This window comes from Microtus oregoni, unplaced genomic scaffold (genome assembly GCF_018167655.1).
Source record: "Microtus oregoni isolate MIOR12 unplaced genomic scaffold, Mior012 000105F_ref0000443, whole genome shotgun sequence".
Classification (NCBI taxonomy): domain Eukaryota; kingdom Metazoa; phylum Chordata; class Mammalia; order Rodentia; family Cricetidae; genus Microtus; species Microtus oregoni.
In genome coordinates this window covers 1,781,549-1,803,261 of record NW_024544720.1, presented here as the reverse complement: position 1 = coordinate 1,803,261, position 21,713 = coordinate 1,781,549, and the positions used below count along the sequence as shown (strand labels likewise).

Sequence of the window (21,713 nt, the reverse complement as noted above, 5' to 3'; positions counted from 1 at the left end):
TGTGTGTTAGACGATGGCTTTCAGGATTGTTTCTCTCTTTCTACCTTGTGGGTTTCAGTTTGTCAAGCTTGGTAGCAATCACCCTGACATGCTGAGCCATCTCTCCAGATACCTCTGCCCCCTTTAAAGACTTGTTTATTTGTGTGGATATTTCTCTGTGAATGTATGAGCTTGTGTGTGTAGCTTCGTGTACACTGGACACACGCAGGGGAGGGTGTTAGATCTGGAGTTAGATCAGGCATTTTGCATGCATACACACACACACACTCATTCTGATTTGAAATGAGGTCATGATTGTGCAGCACGAGCTCTTAACCGCTGAACTATTGCTCCTGCTCTGATAGGTTTATATGCTTGCATGTAGAAGGAAACTGCACGTTGGTTTCCCGGCTGCCCAGGCCCAAATAATTGTACAGAAACCATATTAATTACAACACTGTTTGCCAATAGCTTAGGCATATTCCTAGCTAGCTCTTACATCTTAAATTAACCCATTTCTATTAATTTGTGTAGCTCCACAAGGCTGTGGCCTACTGATAAGGTTCGGAGTCTTTCTTCTTTGGCAGCTACATGGTGTCTCTTTGACTGCGCTTAATCTCTCTAAATATCTTTATTCAGATTTCCTGCTTGGCTTTACTCTGCTAAGAGTAACTTTATCAACCAATAAAAGTAACACCTACAAAGAAGGACATCCCACATCGTTTGCATTTGTGATGTTGACCCCAGGCCCTTTTTTTAGGCTAGGTATCTCTTTCTCACTGGGCTGGATCCCCAACACAAGTCTTATACCACCCCATACTCATTTATAATTTTCTGTCATACAGTTTGGTAATCTGGTTTACAAAGATTGAGTCAAAAAACTTGGTGGAGTTAGTTGAAGGTGCACCTCAAAATTTGATTTTTTGTTTGTTTGTTTGTTTGTTTGTTTGTTTTAGAGACTGGATTGCTTTGTAGCTTTAGAGCCTGTCCTGGAACTAGCTCTTGTAGACCAGGCTGGCCTCAAACTCACAAAGCTAGAAATATACTTAAGCTATTGGCCAAACAGTATTGCAAATAATATAGTTTCTGAGTAATTATTTCGGCTCTGGGCAGCTGGGTATGAATGAACAGTCACCGCCAACAGCTCATGCACATCAATTCTATGTATGTATGTATTCATTCAATCATTCATTCATTTTGGTTTTTTGAGACAGGTTTTCTCTGTTTAGCTTTGGTGCCTGTCCTGGAACTAGCGTTTGTGGGTAGACCAGGCTGGTCTTAGACTCACAGAGCTCCTCCCGCCTTTGCCTCCCAAGTGCTGGGATTAAAGGTGTGTGCCACCACCATCTGACTTTTTAAAAATTTTATTTATATACATTGGTGTTTTGCCTACATGTATGTCTGGGTAAGGGTGTTGGGTCCTCTGGAACTGGAGTTACAGACAGCTGTAAGCTGTCTATGTGGGTGTTGGGAATTGAATTCGGCGCTTCTGGTAGAGAAGTCAGTGCTCTTAACCGCTGAGCCTTCTCTCCAGCCCCACACATGACTTCTTAACCAGGGTTACCCCTCGATCGATTTCTTGTCCATTGTCAGATAAAGCACTGGTGGCCATGTTGTATGGAGCCAGCTGCTGTAATTTTAGAGTGGAAAATTTCTCAGAAAATGATTGAGGATATGGAGGAATCTTAGGGTTAAAACCAGAAAGTACTGGATAATTTTATAAACATGAAGTTGTTCTTGCTGTAGTGTTTTTGTTGTTGTTTTGTTTGATTTGGTTTGGTTTTAGTTTTTTGAGAGAATTTCTCTGTGTAGCCCTGGCTGTCTTGAAACTCATTTTGTAGATCAGGCTGGCCTTGAACTCAGATTCTCTCCTATCCAAGCCTGGTATTAAAGGTGTAAACCACCACACCCAGCTCATTCTTGCTGTTTTTATTCGTTGGTTCTTTGGATTAAACTTGGGGCCGTCAGTATCTAAGGTGTTCTACCATAAAGCTGTGTACCTAGCCCACAGCTGGTGTTTTTCAACAGTGAAAAAGATAACTTCTTGTATATATGGACAGTGTCTTGACTCTTGACTTAGCTAGCGGTTGTATTTGGGCACACTGAGGCTGAGTTTATTTTTGTTTTCATAGTTAATATATCTGGATTTAGAATTCTGCTGAGAGGTTTACCCTTGCACGTCAATGCCAATTCCATGGTAAAGAATTTGCCGGGAAAGCTGGACAGACTTGAATATTCACCAAGGAGTTTATTTCTCTGCTCATATAGAAGCCAGTTCCCAGGAGGGATTAGTGAATGGCCATGACAGGTGCCTTTGAGGCCATAGTGGGTGGTCAAATGGGGGAGTTTGGTGGGGAAACAGGAGAAAGATTTCCAAGAAAAGAAAGTTGTTCATAGTTGGAAAGAGTGTTGACACGTGATAAGGACACTTGAGAAGATAAAACACCTAAGTCATCAAGGCCTCTATTGCTTAAAGTCAGTTTAGTTATCTGGTTAAAGTATTGTAGAGTTGAGCGCTAACCCCTATGAATTGAAGTTTTGGTAACTTCTTCTAGAGTTGTTGAAATTTGGAGATAGGAAAGCTTGAACAGTAATTCTGAAACAAATCCAAAAATGTGGATAGAATTTTCCAGCTCAGTGGTAGATTGAACACTTGACCTAGCATGCAAGGGGCCCTGAGCTCCACCCCCAGTACTACAGGGGAAAAAAATTCAACAATTAACAAAAAGAAACAGAACAAAGAAAAACTGGGAAGATGGAGCAGTGGATAAAACTGCTTACTGTGTGAGTGTAAGGATCTTCAGTACCCATGTGAAAAAAACGAGCAGAGCTGCATGAGCCTGTAGTGTGCCGATAGGCAGCCCTAACTCTGAGGAGACAAATGAGCTTTCAGTTTAGTGAGAGACCTTGTCTCAAGGGAGTAAGTTAGCAACACAGGAGGACACGTGATGTCTTCCTCTGGCCTCTGCATATATGTGCACATGTGTGTACCCACACTCATGTGGATAATGCACACATTGGTACACATAGGCATGTACAGAGGCACATATATATGCATACATAAACACATGCTTGCACATGCACACACATGCATGCAAACACACACACACATATACATATACATACACATATCTATTTAATTGCTGGTTGTGCAAATAAAATATTTTTTAGGCCAGACAGTGTTGGTACACTCCATTAATCTCAGCATTTGGGAGACAGAGGAAGGTAGATCTCTCAAGTTTAAGGCCAGCCAGGGCTACACAAAGAAACCCTGTCAAAAAATCAAAACAAACAAACATATATATATATATATATATATGTTGCAAAACAATTTTATTAACAGTTTTAAAGTTATTAAAAAAGGGTTAGTGGGTTTTGAACGTATTTGCTCAACATTTTACAAAATGCCTGTCAATTTCCAATTTTTTTAATAAAAGATTTATGTATGTTATAGATTTTTTTCCTGCAGGTATGTTTGTGCTCCATGTATTTGTCTGGGACCTTCAGAGGTCAGAAGAGGGTGTCGGACCTCCTGGCCTGACTAATGTGGGTGCTAGAACCTGAATTCGGGTCCTTTGGAAGAGCAACAAGCTTTCTTAACCACTGAGTCACCTTCTCAGCCCCCGAGCTTCCCTTGACCTGCCCCCCTCACACACACTTAATTTGGGATTGAACGTAGGACTTAATGCCTGCTGGTTAAGTGCTCCACTGAGCTACATTTATCTTAATTTGTGTGTGGATGTGCTTGTGCACACCATGGAACACATTTGGAGGTCAGAGAACAACATCTAGAAGTCAGTTCTCTTCCACCGTGTGGGGCCCAGGGATCAAGCTGAGATTGTCAGCCTTGGTGGCAAACTCCTTCACCCACTGATCTGTCTTGCTGCCTTGAAATCTGCTTTTTAAATTAAAAACAGTTGCTATTCTGTCTTACTGGTTCTTACCTTCTAGGTTACACATACTTCTGAAGGCAAGGCTTTTTTGTTTGTTGACTTTTCAATACAGGGTTTCATTGTGTCGTGTAACTCTGACTATTCTGGATCTCGCTGTGTAGACCAGGCTGGCCTTGAACTCTCAGAGATCCACTTGCCACTGCCTCCCAGGTACTGGGATTAAAGGCCAGGGCCACCACCTCCCAGCTGACTGGAACATTTTCCTCTATAAATAAATAAATAAATAGAATTAATTCAAAGGCTCCTAGTGTAGACTCCATGACACAGCAGACTCCTTATCGTATAGCTTGCAAGTTTGCTTTCCTCCATGGTTAATAAATTACTCTGGAAGAACTAATTCTGGTAACTTGTAGGTTCCCTAGTAAATATTTGTCACTGTATGTTTTTTAAATGGTTCTTATAGTCTTTAGAATGGCTTACTTATAAGCATTCATATGGAAAATTATGGTCCTAATTAATTCCTGAGAATATATTAGCTCAGCAGTCTGTGAGTAGAATCCCACAGTGTGAGATTGCCTTAACAGTCAAGCTGAGAACTTCAGGACTTTATTTAGTGGTGGACTTTTGGACCTCTGCTGCACTTTTTAAGTGATTTCATTATTTTGGACTCTCAGTAGCCAATTAAGGTGGCTCCAGGGCAGAGGGACTGGACAGGATAGGGGGAGGCTGAAGGTCAGATTACAGTTCAACCTGCCCTACAAATGGGGCAATGGAAACCATAGGGGTAGAACCAGGTGGGATGGTAACAGGCTCTGTAAACACTCTGGGGTAAACCTTGGATGTTAAAGGCTGTAAACATAGCAAGCAGCCAGGCCCACAGGCAGACGCCGCACACACAGCATCTCCGCTGTACAGGGTGGAGGCAGATGCTGCTCCCAGCTCATGAGGCTTACTTCTCTGTCCACTCGGGTCAGCGCCCCCGAGACTCTGCAGCCCCTGGGATATCAGCTGAGTGATATTAACTGACTCTTTGAGCATGTGTGATTCTTGTTTGCAAATCTGTTGCTCTTATCTTTTCAGTCCTGCTTTTAGACAGGGTGGTTTCTTGTGTATAAATTAGGGTCGGGCAGTGGTCTCTTATCAGCAACAAGCAGAGTGACACCAAATGAGCAGTTAATGCCACCTTTGGAGAAGAGCAGCCGTCCAGGGTTATGTAACTAACAATATTTTTAAATAGTTGTAGTCCTCCACCCTCACACATGTTTAAAAATTGTGATCCCAGAACTGGGGATATATAGTTCAGTTGGCAGAAGCTTGACCAGCATGCAGCAAACCTAGGACTTGATCCCTAATGTGGAATAAACATGGTGTGGTGGTACCTGCTTATAATCCTTAACACTTTGGAGTTGGAGGATAAAACATTCATGATAAGTCTTGGTTACATAGCGGGGTTTGAAGCCAGCACAGGCTACATGAGACTCAATGCTAATAAATAGATAAATAGATAATAAATAAGTAAAATACAGGGCTGGATAGGTGGCTCAGGGGTTAAGAGCACTGACTGTTCTTCTAAAGGACTGGGATTCAGTTCCCAGTACCCAAAGGCAGTTCACAACTGTCTGCAATTCTAGGATCTGACATCTTCACACAGTCATACATGCAGGCAAAACACCAATGCACATAAAAAATAAAAATATCAAAAAAATGGTGATCTTTCTTTTAAAAAACTCAGAATGTGCTGGGCATGGTGGCACATGCCTTCAGTTGAAGCACTGGGAAGGCAGAGACAGGCAGGTGGATGAATCTTTTTTAGTTAGAGACCAGCCTTGTATACATAGCAAGTTCCATGCCATCCAGGGTGATACAGTGATACCCTGTTTCACAAATCAAAAACAAAGCCACATGACTAAAACATTTTTATATACATGTATGAAACTATCAGAAAAAAATAAAAAAGCATCGAGTTTTTTTTTTTTTGTAAACAGAGACTGCACTTTATTTCCCGACTGCCCAGACACAGAAACTATATTAATTACAACACTGTTTAGCCAGAAGCTTAGGCATAGTCTTACTTAGCTCTTATATCTTAAATTACCTATTTCTGTTTATCTTTGTATCGCCACAAGGCTATGGCCCTACTGGAAAGGTTCTGGCATCTTTCTGCTATGTGATGTGACGTCTGCCTGACTCCACCTTCTTTCTCCCCGCATTCAGTTTAGTTTTCTCATCTAGCTCTGTTCTGTCCTGCTATAGGCCAAAGCAGCTTTTTATTAACCTAAAACATATTCACAACATACAGAGGGGAATTCCACATTTTTTGTATACATATGTATTTATTTGTTTATTTGTTCAGGGGCAGGGTTTCTCTGTGTAACAGCCCTCACTGTCCTAGAAGTCACCCTGTAGACCAGGCTGGCCTCAGACCCACAGAGATCCTCCTGCCTCTGCCTCCCAAGTGCTGGACTAAAGGTGTGTGCCATTGCAGCTGGATAGTAGAGAGATTTGGTATTCTGACTTACAGTTCTTATACTTAAGCTAAGGAACTTAATGCCAGCCATAATATGCTTATAAGTAAAAGTAATTACAAGCTAAAGCTATTGTAATGTCTTTGGTTTTTGTTTCCTTTTGAAGCAGGTTGGGGCTTTGTAGCTCAGGCTGATTTCAGATTCTCCATCCTTGTGCCTCTGCTTCCCTAGTGTTAACAGGCCTGTGCCACCATACCTGGATACCATCTGATAGTTTTACAATGTGAGTTAGTGGCTGGGCTTGATTACTAAAGTACTTGAGGATCTGAGTTTGATTCCCAGGACCTGTATAAAAAAGCTGGGTGTGGTGTTTAGCCTAGAGACAGGTGTGGACAGAAGTTTCTGTCCCACCTGGAGGGGAACTGCTGTGGGATAATGCTGTTGTACACTATAAAGATTTGTCACTTGCATTGTTTTTTTGTTTTTTATTTATTAAAGATTTCTGCCTCCTCCCCGCCACCCCCTCCCCCATCAAGTTCCCCTCCCTCGTCAGCCCAAAGAGCAATCAGGGTTCCCTGCCCTGTGGGAAGTCCAAGGACCACCCACCTCCATCCAGGTCTAGTAAGGTGAGCTTCCAAACTGCCTAGGCTCCCACAAAGCCAGTACGTGCAGTAGGATCAAAAACCCATTGCCATTGTTCTTGAGTTCTCAGTAGTCCTCATTGTCCGCTATGTTCAGTGAGTCCGGTTTTATCCCAGGCTTTTCCAGACCCAGGCCAGCCGGCCTTGGTGAGTTTTAAAACACTGATTGGCCAGTAGCCCAGCAGGAGTTAAAGGCGGTGCAGCCAGACGCAGAGGAGCCTGTGGAGAGGGAAGGCAGAGAGGCAGTCCCCAGCCAGATGCAGAGGAAGCAAGATGAGAGTGCCTCACTGAGAAAAGGTACTAAGCCACGTGGCTAAACAGAATTATTTATGGGTGAGTTTAAGTTGTAAGAGCTAGTTAGTAATAAGCCTGAACAATCGGCCAGACAATAGACAACCTGCCTGAGGTTGACAGCTGAGATTGTCTGCCAGCTTCCACGTGTACACACACATTAGAAAAAACAATTGTGACATTTTTTGTTAGTTTTTATGTGGGTCTGTGAGTTATGTACATTCTGCAACTTTTCGCAGCTGAATATGAACTTCTGTTGATTTTGTGCAAGTTCTTGGCACACAAAAGACTGTGTCATCTGGCTGACATGTGAAAATAGTTACAGGAGCCTTTAAAGACTCCAAACATTGTGACATTTTTTTGCATGAAGAATATTTGCAAATAGTTTATTGGTTTCTCCTGTGGCTGTGTTTGTTGTTGGGCTCCAAATGCCTTTTGTTCTTAACTGGGACTGGTGTGATGTTTGGTCTTGACACATTATCAGAGCCTCTCTAAGTATGTAGATGAAGCTTCAAAGTGTGTATAAGAACAGAAATGAGAAACACATGTTATGTTGGGTCTTCGTGGCCAGAGGCTGGGCTTGTCAGAATTAAAACCATACATGATGAGTAGGGGCGCCTTTTCTAGGTCACCAAGCCCTCTGTCACTAGTGGCATCTTCCAGTATTCCAGGGTCACGGGTCCAGGACCCAGAACTTGTAATCAAAGACTTAAAAAGACTAAATAAGAAGGGTTGTAGTGTGGGGCGGTCTAAATGGGACCTGTCGTTTGTTTTTGTGTCTGTGTCAGAGAGTCTCATCGTTCCACTCAAGCTGACCTTGTATTCCCATCCTTAAGCTTCCTGCCAACTAGCTGGGACCACAGTCTCTGTCTCTGTTTCTGCACCACACCACCATTCTTGGCTGGCTGTGATTCATTGATTTAAAAAGGATCATCTTGCTGCAAGTACTTAATACTTTCTTGGGACTTCAGTTGCTGAATAAAAATTACTGATCATATCATATCTCTGCAATGGTCATGTAATTTTCATAAACCAACTGGAAAATTACATGATTATTGCAGAGATATGATACGACGAGTAATTTTTATGCAGTTGTTTTATCTAGTATTATAAACTGAGTTTTTTCCTTACCACTGGGCCTGCTACTGTATAACCTACTGCTGCCCACGTCACCTCTAGAGTTGGTGACCTAAAATAATAGGAAGTGATCTGGTTTTTGTTTGTTTGTTTTGATGAAGGGTGTCATGTTACCCAGGTTTACTTTGAATCTGCCTTGCCCTGTTTTATGTGGTGCTGGAGACAAAAGCCAGGACTTTGTGCTTCTAAGACAAGCACTCTTTCAACTGAGCTTCAGTCCCAGCAAATACTCTCTGGGTTAGGAGTTGTGAGGGCTTCTCTTGGGTGGGTCTGGTTCTCAAGCTCCTAGTCCTCAGTAATCTTGAGGATCTTCTCCAGAGATGGCTTACTTACATCTCTGGCAAGTCACTGTTGAACTTTGGCAGGAGACACTGTTCACCATGTGATGTTCCCAAAGTGACAGTTTGCTTTACTCAGTGTGAGGGATCAAGGCAGAGCCACATTCTCTGTGTCCCGTCTCAGAAGTCTCTCTGCTGGGTCTTTGTTCCCTCCATTAAACATTTGTATTTGTTTATGTTTATGGGTGTTTTTTTCCCCTGCGTGTGTCTGTATCGCATGTGTCCTGTGCCCTTGGAGGCCAGAAGACAGTGTCTGAGCCTCTAGAACTGGAGTTACAGATCATTTACCACCAAGTAAGTGTTGCGAGTAAAACCAGGGTCCTCTGGAAGAGTTGCTGGTGCTCCTAACCACTGAGCCCTCTCCCCAGTCCCACGCTCTTGTTGTCTCTGTAATTTGTGACAATGCACACATTGTCCATGTTACTGTACAAGAGGAGAGGTTAAAGGTGGAAATACAAGGAGCTAATGTGATTTGGGAGTGTCTTGGAATCTGGCGATCATAGTGTCTAATCTTTCTCTTGGTAATCATCTGTTTCTTGGCTTCAAAATAGCATCATGACATTCGAGTGGGCATTCTGTATACATAGCTTCTGATATAAATATCCTGAAAGCATTTGCCAAGGCATTCCTTGTGTCCAAGTAGCCGGCAGTGATATATTATGAAATTGTGTTGATTCTTGATAATTTTTGCTCATCTGAGCATTTGTGTTAATATAGAAACCAATTAATAGGGTTCCTCCTGAGAGCCACTTTGAGAATAACTTCAGGTGGGAAGAAGGTCTTCGGGTCAGAAAGACAAGTAGGTGTGAAAGGAAAAACTGCAGATATTAGCAGACATTTTTTAAAGATTTGTTTTTACTTTATGTGGAAAAGTGCTTGCCTATGGCTTTGTACACCGCGTGCATGCAGTGTTTGTGGCGACTACAAGAGGGTGTCAGATCCCCTGGATCTAGGGTCATTTATGGTTGTGAGCCACCAACTGGGAATGAGCCCGGGTCCTCTGCAAGATCAGCAAGAGCTCTTAACCACTAGGCCATCTCTCCAGCTTGCTAGCAAGTATTTAATAGTTATATGTACAGGGGCTTAGATTAAATCTCTAAGTTTATTTCAATTTATCCTGTTAAGTCTTATAATATCTATTTCTATGTATTCATTTCCCAAACAGATTTTAAAACCACAGCTTTTTTAAAAGTTCATTGCTGGGAATCTGGAGTTTTCCCTCACCATCCCCCATAGGAAAAAAAATGCTACGTTGTTCTCTTCTTCTGAATTGAACTTGTATTCCAAGACTAACCCACAGTTAATGAATTAAAAGGCCATTTTTTCTCTTGAAATTTAGAAAGAAATCAGGGCATTACCATTTTGGTATTTAAAGAAACCATGAAGCTACAGTCTGGCGGAATAAAAATCACTTTAAATTGATGTTTAAGCAAAAAGCTTGTATAGTTTTATACAGAGAAGGTGGTCTTGGAAAGCTAGAGAAACTTTGAAAGAAGGTTCTCTGGATTTCATTAGTTTGAATTACGTGTGTATGCAGTGCTCTTCTCACTGACTAGTGGGCTTTGGTTCTGTGTATTTGTTCAGGTGATTCATTCAGGAGTACAGTGTCTTAGCTTTGTTTTCTTGGCAGTTCTCTTTATTATAATTCTAGCATCCCCCAGGAGAGAGTTTATCTGATGTGTCTCACATGTCCAGGAGTTTACAGCATGATGTCTGATTCGATCACTAATAAAAGTTGCAGTGAACCAGGAGCCTTTAATCCCAGCAGTGTGGCGATTTCTCAGAAAATTAGGAAAAAACCTTCCTCAAGACCCAGTGATAACCACTTTTGGGTATATATCCAAAGGATGCTCAATCGTGCCACAAGGACATGTGCTCAACTATGTTCATAGCAGCTTTGTTTGTCATAGCCAGAACCTGGAAACAACCTAAATGCCCCTCGACCGAAGAATGGATAAGGAAAATGTGGTACATTTACACAATGGAGTACTACACAGCAGAAAAAAAATAATGACAGCTTGAATTTTGCAGGAAAATGGATGGAGCTAGAAAACATTATTTTGAGTGAGGTAACCCAGACACAGAAAGACAATTATCACATGTACTCACTCTTGGTGGTTTTTAAACATAAAGCAAAGAAAGTCAGCCTACAAACCACAATTCCAGAGAACTTAGACAATAATGCAGACACTAAGAGAGACTTACATAGATCTAATCTACATGGGAAGTAGAAAGTAGAAAAAGACAAAATCTCCTGAGTAAATTGGGAGCATGGGGACCTTGGGGGAGGGTTGAAGTGGGGAGGGGAAAGGCAGGGAGGGGAGCAGAGAAAAATGTAGAGCTCAATAAATATCAATAAAAAAGAATACCTTTCTTTGTTCTTGAAATTGATTGATGTTATGGTAGACCTTTTCATAACGTCACTGAAGATAAGTAAATATTTGAGCATTCTGTTAATTATTTTCCCATTGCTGTAACTAAATACTTAACAAAAATAATGTAATAGAAGGATTTATTTTGGCTCCTGGTCAAAGAGAGTTCAGTGTAGTTTATGATAGGGGAGGTGGCTGAGATTCTTCACTTCTCAGCTGACAAAGAAACAGAACAGGGAATCCTGCCTAGTCTGAAGCCTCAGCCCACTGGAGAACAAGTCTTTTCTCTTTAAATTGCTCTAGAAATGCTTCAGAGACTGGTAGAGGTTGTGCGTCTTCTAGATGATTCCAAACCCAGTCAAGTTGATAGGGAAGGTTTACAGCTATAGTTTGTGGTCTTTTGAGACTAAAAGGAATAAAATTCTAGCAAGAAATAGTTCAGATATTGGGGAGACAGGCCATTTATAACTGTTAAAACAAAATAATTGAAATATCCTCTGAAAGTTGTCAAGTTTTTATTATTTGTTCTAAGATCTTGCTTTATGCTTTAAGATTTTTGCTCAATATATTAACGTGTTGTTGACGTGTGTGTGTGTGTGTGTGTGTGTGTATATATACACATATGTATAGAGACAAGAGGTAGATGTATGTGTCTTCCTCATTTTCCACCTCCTTTTTTTGAGGCAGGATCTCTCACTGAGCCTGGAGGCTCATCAGTTTGGCTAGGCTGTTCTGACCACTGGGCTTCAGAGATCTGCCTGTCCGCTTCCCAGCACTGCAGTTAGAGACTTGCATTGGCAAGTCTTTTACACAGATCCTGGAGATCCGACTTCGAATGCTCATGCTTGCTTAGTAATCACTTTACCAAATGAACCCGTCCCCAGCTGTGGTCTCTTAATCTTTGTTTTGAGACACGATTTCTCAATGTAGTCCTGTCTGTCCTGGAACTCTCTTCTCTGTAGGCTAGGCTGGGCTTGAACTCAAGAGATTCAACTGTCTGCCTCCCGAGTACATGGACTAAGAGCATGCACCACCATGTCTGGCTTTGTTACTTTCTTTTTTTAAAGAATAATTGCTTTTAATCTAGTGATGGGCTTACATTAAAGTCAACTTACTTATGAACTGTTATTAAGTGCTCTTTATTATCCTAAGTACATTGGGTTCTACATAGTAGAACCATTCATTTATGCTTGGACAGGAGTTGAGTGATAGGAAACACAGCCTTCACTTCAGAACGCCTCCAGCCATAAGAACAACTTTCACTTAGAGTATTAAGCACTAGAGACAGAAGCTTGTAATTGAGCTGATGCTGGTGGTGCAGGCCTTCAATCCTAGCATTCAGGAGGTAGATGCAGGTGAATCTTTGAGTTTGTGGCTAACCTGGTCTCCAGATAGAGTTCCAGGATAGCCAGGGCTGCCCAGGGAAACCCTGTCTTGAGAAACAAAAACCAAAAGAAGCAGCAATAGCTTGTAAGTAACTTGGTAGTGTTTTTTCCCTTTTATTCTGTTTCTCGGACCTAGGGAATCAAATTCAGGGCCTTCTGCACTCTGCTACCAAGATACTCCTAACCTAGATTTGATTTTTTATTTATTTATTTATTTTTGCTATTGTAATTTAAAATCTATTTTCCGTAAATAAGCTTTGGAATTTAGTTTCTGTCTTCATATGTGTCTAACTGAATGTATGTGGGTCCCTGGTTCCTGCATGGGATTTGGGAACACCCTGCAGATAGTGGTGGCTGGGGAAAATGGGATCAGCTTCTTCAGAGATACAGGTAAAGCTCTCAGATGAAAAGACCTCAAAACAATATACAAAAGTTGAAGAAAAGACTCCAGGCCACAATCAAGGTATCTCAGCATGAACTACAATTGGTAAAGAAGGGGATTTGTCCAGGTCTGGTAGTGCATTCCTGGGGTAGGTGCATCTCCGTGAGTTTAAGGCCAGCCTGGTCTGCATAGTGAGTTCTAGGTCAGCCAGGGCTACAAAGCTCATGAGACTGTCTCAACAAAAAGAAAGAAAGAAAATGTGTTTTTAAAGTGCTACACTTCTTAGCACAGGTTGTTTAGTGTTGGTGCACTCAGGGTTCATGTGGCAAGGAGGACTCTTCCCTGGTAGGTTGTGCTGTGGGAAATGCTTTTGTTCATTGTAAAGATTTGTCTTTCATATTGGTTTAATAAAATGCTGATTGGCCAGTAGCCCAACAGGAAGCATAGGTGGGGCAACCAGACTAGGAGAATTCTGGGAAGAGGAGAGGCAGAGAGTCAGTCATTACCCAGACACAGGAAGCAAGATGAGAATGCCTACTGGGAAAAGGTACCAAGCCACGTGGCTAAACATACATAAGAATTATGGGTTAGTTTAAGTTGTAAGAGCTCGTTAGTAATAAGCCCGAGCAATAGTCCAAACAGTTTATAATTAATATAAGACTTTGTGTGTCTATTTGGGACTGAATGGCTGTGGGACTGGGCAGGCCAGAAACCTCTGTGTATAAGGTTGAAACAAACAATTAACTTAGGATCCTGGGAGCCTGAGAACTTGGCTCTGCTGCTAGGCTAGAACTTTTGTAAAAACTGCTTCTTGGTGACCGAACTCTGTCATTTAGAAGTAAATTGCCCTTTTCTTTTTTTCCAAATACAGGTTATATATTTGGGGAGGACTCCAGAAGATGCATATAGAACATTAATCTTTGGAGATACAGCTTATATTCCTTTCAGGTAAATGTATAGATCTATTTGTATACATGTATAAATCTATAGACCAAATAGACCTACTTGATCTGTTTGGTCAGATCCTTACCAAGAAGTTCTTAGTGGTAATTCTTTATCTTTTTAAATGAATTTTTTATTTTTTTTAACGCCTCGACCACAGTTTTCCCTCCCTCCACTTTTCCCAGTCTCCCCTTCACCAGCTACCTCTCAGCCCCACCCCCATCTACTTCTCTATTTCTATTCAGAAAAGAGCAGGCCCCTCATGGTAAAACCCAAACATGGCATCTCAAGTTGCAGTAAGACTAGGCAGGCGCTTCCTCTCTCTTTTTTTTTTTTTTATTTTATTTGCATTGGTATTTTTCCTGCATGTGTATCTGTATGTGGAGTCAGAGACAGCTGTTAGCTGCCATATGGGTGCTGGGAACAGAACCCGGGTCCTCTGGAAGAGCAGCAGTTAGTGCTCTTAACCACTAAGCCATCTCTCCGGCTCCCCGCTTCCTCTCTTATTAAGGCTGGACGAGGCAACCAAGTAGGAGGAAGGGGTTCCAAAGGCTGTCAAGAGTTAGAGACAGCCCTTACTTCCACTGTTGAGAGTCCCACAAGAGGACCAAGCTGTCACATATATGTAGAGGGCATAGGCCAGCCCCATGCAGGCTCCCTGACTGTCAGTTCAGTCTCTGTGAGCCTCTATGAGCCCTGGTTAGTTGATTCTGTGGGTTTTCTTGACCCCTCTGACTCCTATAATTCTTTCCTCCCTCTTCTGCAGGATTCCCCGAGCTCTGCCTATTGTTTGGCTGTGGGTCTTTGGATCTGTTTCTGTCAGTTGCTGGATAAAGCCTATCTGATGTTTCTGATGTTAATTGGGCTTGGCTCCAGTCTATGAGTATAGCAGACTATCATTAGGCATCATTACATTGACTTTTTTTTTTCTGCCAGTCGTGTTTGGTTCTATCCTAGGTCTCTGGGCTGTCCAGCCTCCGAATCCTGGCACTCTAGGCAGTGTCCGGTGTGGGCTTCTCCTGGCATGGGTCTCAGACTGGACCAGTCAGTCATTGATTGGCCATTCCCTCAATTTCTGCTCCTTCTTTACCCCAGCATATCTTGTATGCAGGACAAATTGTAAGTCCGTAGTTATGTAGATGGTTGATGTCCCAGTCCCTCCTCTGGAAGTCTTGGCTACAGGAGATGACCTGTTCAGGCTGCATATGCACTATTGCTAGGAGTCTTGGGGTCACCCTGTAGATTTCTTGGGAGTTTTCATTACACTAGGTTTCTCCCTCACCCCAAATGCCCCCCTCCAGTGTCTCTTCCAGTACTCTTTCCTCTCCGTCTCCACCAACTTGATCTCTCCTATTCCCATCCCCACCCATCCCAGTCCATTTGTAAAATATATTCTGTTTCCCCTTCCCAGGGAGATCCAGGCGTCTCCCTTTGAGCCCTCCTTATTACTTAGCTTCTTTGGTTGGTTCTGTGGATTTGTAGCATGATTGTCCTTTACTTTACAGCTGATACCACTTATGAAGTGAGCACACACCATGTTTGCCTTTCTGGGTCTGGGTTACCTCACTCAGGATGATGTCTTTTCTAGTTCTATCTTTTTTTTTCTGCAAATTTCATGATGTCATTGTCTTTAACAACTGAGTAATACTCCACTTGGTAAATGTACCGCATTTTCTTTATCCATTCTTTGATTGAGGTACATCTAGGTTGTTTGTAGTTTCTGGCTATTACGAATTTAAAGCTGCTATGAACATAGTTGAGCAAGTGTCCTTGTGGTAAGATGGAGCATCCTTTGGGTAGATGCCCAAGAGCTGGGTCTTGAGGTAGATTGAGTCCCAGTTTTCTGAGAAAACGCCATATTGGTTTCCAAAGTGGCTGTACGAGTTTGGACTCTTACCAGCAGTGGGAGAGTGTACCCCTTGCTCCACATCCTCACCAACATGAGCTGTCACTTGTAGTTTTGATCTTAGTCATTCTTGACAGGTGTAAGATGAAATCTCAGAGTTGTTTTGATTTACGTTTCCCTGATGGCTAAATGTGCTCAATGTTTCTTTAAATGTTTGTCAGCCATTTGAGATTCTTCTGTCGAGAATTTTCTGTTTTAACTTTGTACCCCATTTTTTAATTGAGTTATTTGTTTTTTGTCGTTGTTGAGATACAGTTTTTTTGAGATGCAGTTCGCATTGTCCCTTGATCCTCTTCTTTGCACCTCCGAAATTCTAGGGTTACAGGCATGCACTACCATGCCTGTCCTGTGGTTGTTAATAGCTCGCTTTGGTTATCAGATAGAAAACTGGTTCTCAGCTTTGCTGTTGTCTCCTTTACAATCTTAAGCCTCCATTTGTAATGAAGATAGGAACTATGACCTGCAGAGGTTATGCACATAAAAACAAACAAGCAGATTTAGTGCCTGCTCTCACCCACTGTTTGCTCAGTGTTCATAGCCCTTTCTCTTTTTTTAAAGTTGTTGCATATTTGGAATTTGGAAAGGAAACACTAATGTAAACAGACATTGCATACAAACGTGTACATGTGCACATGTATGTGTGCAGCACTTAAGAGTTGAACTCAGGCATTGCACGGGCACACACCACTGAGCCTGAACCCCAGCACAAAACACTAATCTGAATTATACAGCTGAGTCTTACACATGTATGTGTGACTGCCACACTTTTGGGTGTAGAACTTGGCTCTTATTCCCAAAGATTCCCTCTTGCCCTGGAGACTGCTCTTAGGTTACCTTTCCTGCTGTGTCTTAGACCTGTTTGCTTTTGAACTTCCTGTATTTGGAGTCCTCCAGTGTGCATCTTGAGGGGATGGCTCAGTGATTAAAGCAGTTGCTACACAGGCCTGGAGACCAGGGTTTAGGTTCTCCAGTACCCATGAATGCTGGGTGGGAATGACAGCCTGCCTGTAATTCCTGCCTTGGAAAACAAAGACAGTGTATCCCTAGAGCAAGCTAGGCTAGCAAGGCCAGTCATGTTGGTGGACTCTGGGTTCGCTGAGAGATCTTACCTCAATGAATAAGGTGGACGAGCAATTGAGGATGATTTCTGATGGCTCAGGTCAAGGGTATTCATGAAGCAAGCATGTGTGTTCAGATAGGGGGTGAGGCTTGAATAGAGCAGGCCTTCAGCTACCGTGGTTCTCAGAGAGATCGTGCATCAGATTCTTTGCAAGGTTGAATCTGCAAGCCTTTAGCTGGGTTGGAGAATTGTCGATCACATTAAGGAATTAATGATAGTAATTAACAGTTGCTGTCAAAGTCGTATTACTGCACTTGGAGAGTTTCCTCTCTTCCTATTGATTGATATAGGGCTGGTGTATTTGACTGTCTGTCGGCTAATTGTGCACTTGCTCAGATGTGGAGAGGTTTTTGTTTTTTTTGTTTTTTGTTTTTTTACCTAAAGGTTTGGATGCTCTTTTGCTCTAGTTTTTTTTTATTGGAATTTTGACCCTTAAGAATTAGAAAGGGGTCAGGAGAGATGGCTTAGCAGTTAAGGGCACTGGCTGCTTTTCCAGAGGACCTGGGTTCAATTCCCAGTACCCACATGACAGCTCACAACAGTCTGTAATTCCAGTTCCAGGGACTCTTATCCCAGTGTGCATAAAATCAAGTTAAATAAATTAAAAAAGAAAAGAATTAGGAAAAAGTTACCCAGTTAAAGTTGTGATATAGCTGTAGGAACAAAATGCTTGGGACTGCTTTAGAGATCATTGGTGCATTGACTTCTAGCCAGCTTTGTCTGGGGTGAGTATGCTGTAGAACATTAACAGAGTAACACTTTGGGAATTTCAGAGACGCTGCCTACGGAAGCTGCAGTTTCTATATTACACTTCTCGACTGTTTTCACGCAGTAAAGAAGGTGAGTGTCTTGGAGAAGATGAGGCGTTCTGCACAGCTCTGTTAGAATTTCTTCAAAAGAGGGGTGTGAGGTCAGAAGTATTCCAGTCCCAGTTAACATTAAAGGGACCCCAAAGCGATAGACAGCTCATTCTGAATTTCTCATTGCTTCTCTGCATGAATGGGATGGAAAAGGCACAGGCAGGAGATAGGCTGGGTTTGTCCGTTAGTTGGTTGAGCACTAGTATAGTGTTGACTGAGGTTTCTGTCCTGCCCAGTTCCCGCAGCTGTTAAAAAATCACAGAGAGGCCTACATTAATCATAAACTGATTGGCCCAAAGCTCAGGCTTTTTTATTAATTGATTCTTATAATTTATATCAGCCCACAATTCTTGTCTGCGTTAGCCACGTGGCTTGGTACCTTATTTGTGTTGACCGAGGTTTCTGTCCTGCCCAGTCCTGCAGCCGTTTAGTCCCAAATAAATTCACCAAGGCCTACATTAATTATAAACTGATTAGCCTGTTAGCTCAGGCTTCTTATTAACTAGTTCTTACATTTTACATTAACCTATTATTTTTATCTGTGTTAGCCACGTGGCTTGGTACCTTTTTTGGCTTCCTCAGAGGCTGGGTCACGACTGTAGAGTGAGCTTTCCTCTTTCCACAGTTTTCCTGTTCTCATTGCCCCGCCTCTATTTCTTCCTTGGTTGCCCTGCCTATATTTCCTGCCTGGCTACTGGCCAATCAGCATTTTATTAAAAATAATACAAGTGACAGAATAAAAGATCGTTGTCCCACGGCAGTGTAGCATGTGAGAGGCTAAGGGTTCAACCCCAGCATCACAAAAATAAGGCACAAATAAGAGAGTTAAGTAATTCGGTTCTAGATACAGTATTAGTTTTGAGTGTGTCTGATTTAAAATAAAAAAGTTGAATACTTTTTCCTCCCAAGTTCTGTTTATGTATCTGTAACATAGTAGCCGTGGGGCAGAGACTTGCTCAGTGACATTGTTGGGTTAGCATATACAATGTCCTAGGTCCCAGCCCCTGTACCAACAACACAGTAACTTGAGACTCAGTTTTCTTTCCAGGCATTGAACTTTGAGTTCAACATTGTTACAAAGTTGTATATAAAAACAAGTGAGTCACAATTGCTTTCACAGAAAGTTTCAGGGCTGGGGGTATGGCATAGGGCCCAGCAACAAATAAGCGAACAGAAATCCTCAGCATGAATTCAGTGATACTTTCTAGGACGTTTCCTGGTGCTTAGTAGAAACTTGGGTAGGACATTGGTTTTTTTTTGTTTATACCTTTGTTCTTAAAAAGTTTTCCTTTCGTATTTTAGGCAATGCAGTATGGCTTTTTAAATTTCAACGCATTTAACCTTGATGAATATGAACACTATGAAGTAAGTTCCCGGCTCTTCTCAAACTCCCTGCCCCACACTTCACTGAAATGCCCTTGATCGGCGTATCTATATTAGTGCACAAAGTAATGCTTTTAATTTGTTGTTACTGTTATTATTATTTATATGTGTGTAAATGATGTGCATTGGTAAGCTTGTGAGGTCAGAGGACAACTTAGCAGAGCCAATTTTCTCCTTTCACATCTGCGTGGGTTCTGGGGCCCAACTTGTCATCAGGCTTGTGTGGCAACTGCATGACCTGTTAAGTCACCCCACTGGCCGGGATGATGTTTTGATGGATATGTGCTTGCGAAACGGGTCCCTGAGTCAAGTTCATTCACACGTGTGTTATCTCTGCAGTGTGTGTGCTGAAAACATTTAAGATGTAGGAACAACTTGACAGCGGTGACTGGTGGTGGCTCACACCTTTAATCCCAACACTCGGAAGGTAGAGGCAGTAGATCTCCGTGAATTTGAGGCCAGCCTGGTCTACAGAGTTGGTTCCAGGACAGCCTGGGCTGTTACACAGAAAAACCCTGTCTCTTAAAAAAAAAAAAAAAAAAAAAAAAAATCCCAGCACTCAGGAGACAGAGGCAGATTTCTGAGTTTAATAAGTGGTTCCAGGGTGAACAGTTTTTCATTGGTATAGTCTTTGCAATGCTTAGTTTAAATTCTGTTTTTAGTCTTGGTGATTTTCCTGTAGTGGTGGGGATACAGGTTTTGAAGTCCTCAGTGTGGACACAGAAAGGTAATTAGTTGCTGTGTCTAGTGACCGCCAAAGTATATTTGACTGTTGTTAGAGCCTATTTGTATTGTCTGGACACTTCTGTTTTCCGTTATGAAAACTAAGCACAAATAACCAGGCCTGGTGTCAGACACCTTTAATCCCAGTACTCCGGTAGATCTCTGTATCTTTGAGGCCAGCCTGGTCTCATATAGTGAGTTTCAGGCCAGCCTGTAGTTTGAGGCTACATAGTGACACCCTATCTAAAAACAAAAAGCCCCAAATGTTTTAGATAAAAGAGTGAGCCTTTTACTGGAATCCGCACGTTAAAAATCCAGGAGCAGAGCTGGGGAGATGACTCAGTAGATAAAATGGTTATTGTGTAAGAGCGAGAACCTTATTTAGATCTCAGTGTCCGTGAAAGGAGCCCAGTGTGGCAGCAGACATCTTTAATGCCAGCACTGGGGAGGTACAGAGAGCAGTGTCCCTGGGGCCCACTGTTCAACTGTTTTAGCTGATATCGGTAAGCTCCAGATTCGGTGAGAAAACCTGTCTCAAAAAATAAGGTGGTGCAACCCATGTTGGGGTTCTAGCTGAAGATCAGAAAAGCAAAACAACCAAGCCACAGAAAAATCATACCTCTTACAAGGCTGATGGGCTGCAGACTGAGCCCCGAGCCTCTATCCCCTCCCCTTTAGTGCTGGGATTAAAGGCCTATGACTCCCTAGTACTTGCATTAAAGGTGTGAGCCACTACCACCTGGATCTGTTTCTGCATTGATCTTGTTTAGCCCAGGTAGAAACTCTGTCTCCCAAATCCTAGGATTAAAGGTGTGTGACACCACTGCCTGGCCTCTAGTGGCTTAGTTTTACCCTCTGATCTTCAGGTAAGCTTTATTTATTAAAACATAAATAAGTATCACTATAAGGTGGAGAGGAAGTCGACCTCCAGCCCACACACATACGCACACACACACACATACACATTTGCGTACACACACATACACACACATACACACACACGCACATACACACACATACACATTTGCGTACACAAGCGCAACACACACTCATGTGGGAATGTGGATTATTATTACCAGACTGAAGTCTCTTCCAGGAGCTCTGGTCCTGGCCTACCCTATCAGATAAAGAAGATGGAGAAGATGGGGCAGGAGAAAGTATCCAGGCAGGAAAATTCACAGATATCTTTAAGTTATATATCTTTTAACTTAAAGATAAAAAAAAAAAAAAAAAAAAAAACAGAAAATCCTCGGTTCCAGATGTCCTCATCCAAACAGATGAGTAAGAGGAAAGCTGTAGTTACTTTGAGGAGAGGAGGCTCTTTAGACCGTACTCCATGCATTCATATCCCAAGTCCGTAGGTAATTAGCTTTTGCTGTCGGTTTCTAAAGAGCTTTTATTTAGAAGTCTGAAGTAGAATTGAAGTGTTTTGTTGACGATCTGGGCTGTTTTCATGGCAAAGATAGAGCAAATCCTTGGGGTTCGCTCATGGCAACTGTGTCCTCCTTGTGATGCCAATGAGTAAGCCAGGCAGGCATGGCTGAGACCTGTAATCCCAGCACTTGAAAGAAGAGACAGATGATTCCAGGGGTGGGCCAGACCGGCCTAGTTAGTGTCCGCAGGCTCTGGCTTTAGCAAGAGACCGTGTTCCAACAAATGAAGCAGAGAGTCATTGAACATCAGATGTCAACTTCCACACATGCGAACATGCACACATACATGTGCACCATATGCACTTAAAAATACTTTTTCTAGGTGTATGAAATATTAAAATAGCAGTTGGCACATGAAGCGCGGTGTTTCTTCTACTGTAGTTGAGTGATTTTTCTCTCTCTTGGCGCTGATTCTCTCTGTCACAGTCAATTGCCTTTTGTTGCTTTAAAAGTCTTGTTCTGC

The 21,713-nt window shown here is 42.2% G+C and overlaps 1 protein-coding gene across 11 annotated transcripts in view; it reads left to right on the top strand.

Annotated features, from left to right (window-relative positions):
* Window positions 1–21,713, top strand: part of LOC121443361 (dual specificity protein phosphatase CDC14B) — a 74,816-nt gene that overhangs the window by 31,673 nt on the left and 21,430 nt on the right. For all 11 annotated transcript variants that reach the window (XR_005973655.1, XR_005973656.1, XM_041645099.1 and 8 more), the window contains 3 exons: window positions 13,755–13,831; window positions 17,625–17,691; window positions 19,014–19,076. Coding sequence is in view for 9 of the 11 variants with exons in the window: in XM_041645099.1 (XP_041501033.1) it covers window positions 13,755–13,831; window positions 17,625–17,691; window positions 19,014–19,076 (207 nt within the window). In the remaining 2 variants the exon portion in view is untranslated. The remainder of the gene's footprint in view (window positions 1–13,754; window positions 13,832–17,624; window positions 17,692–19,013; window positions 19,077–21,713) is intronic.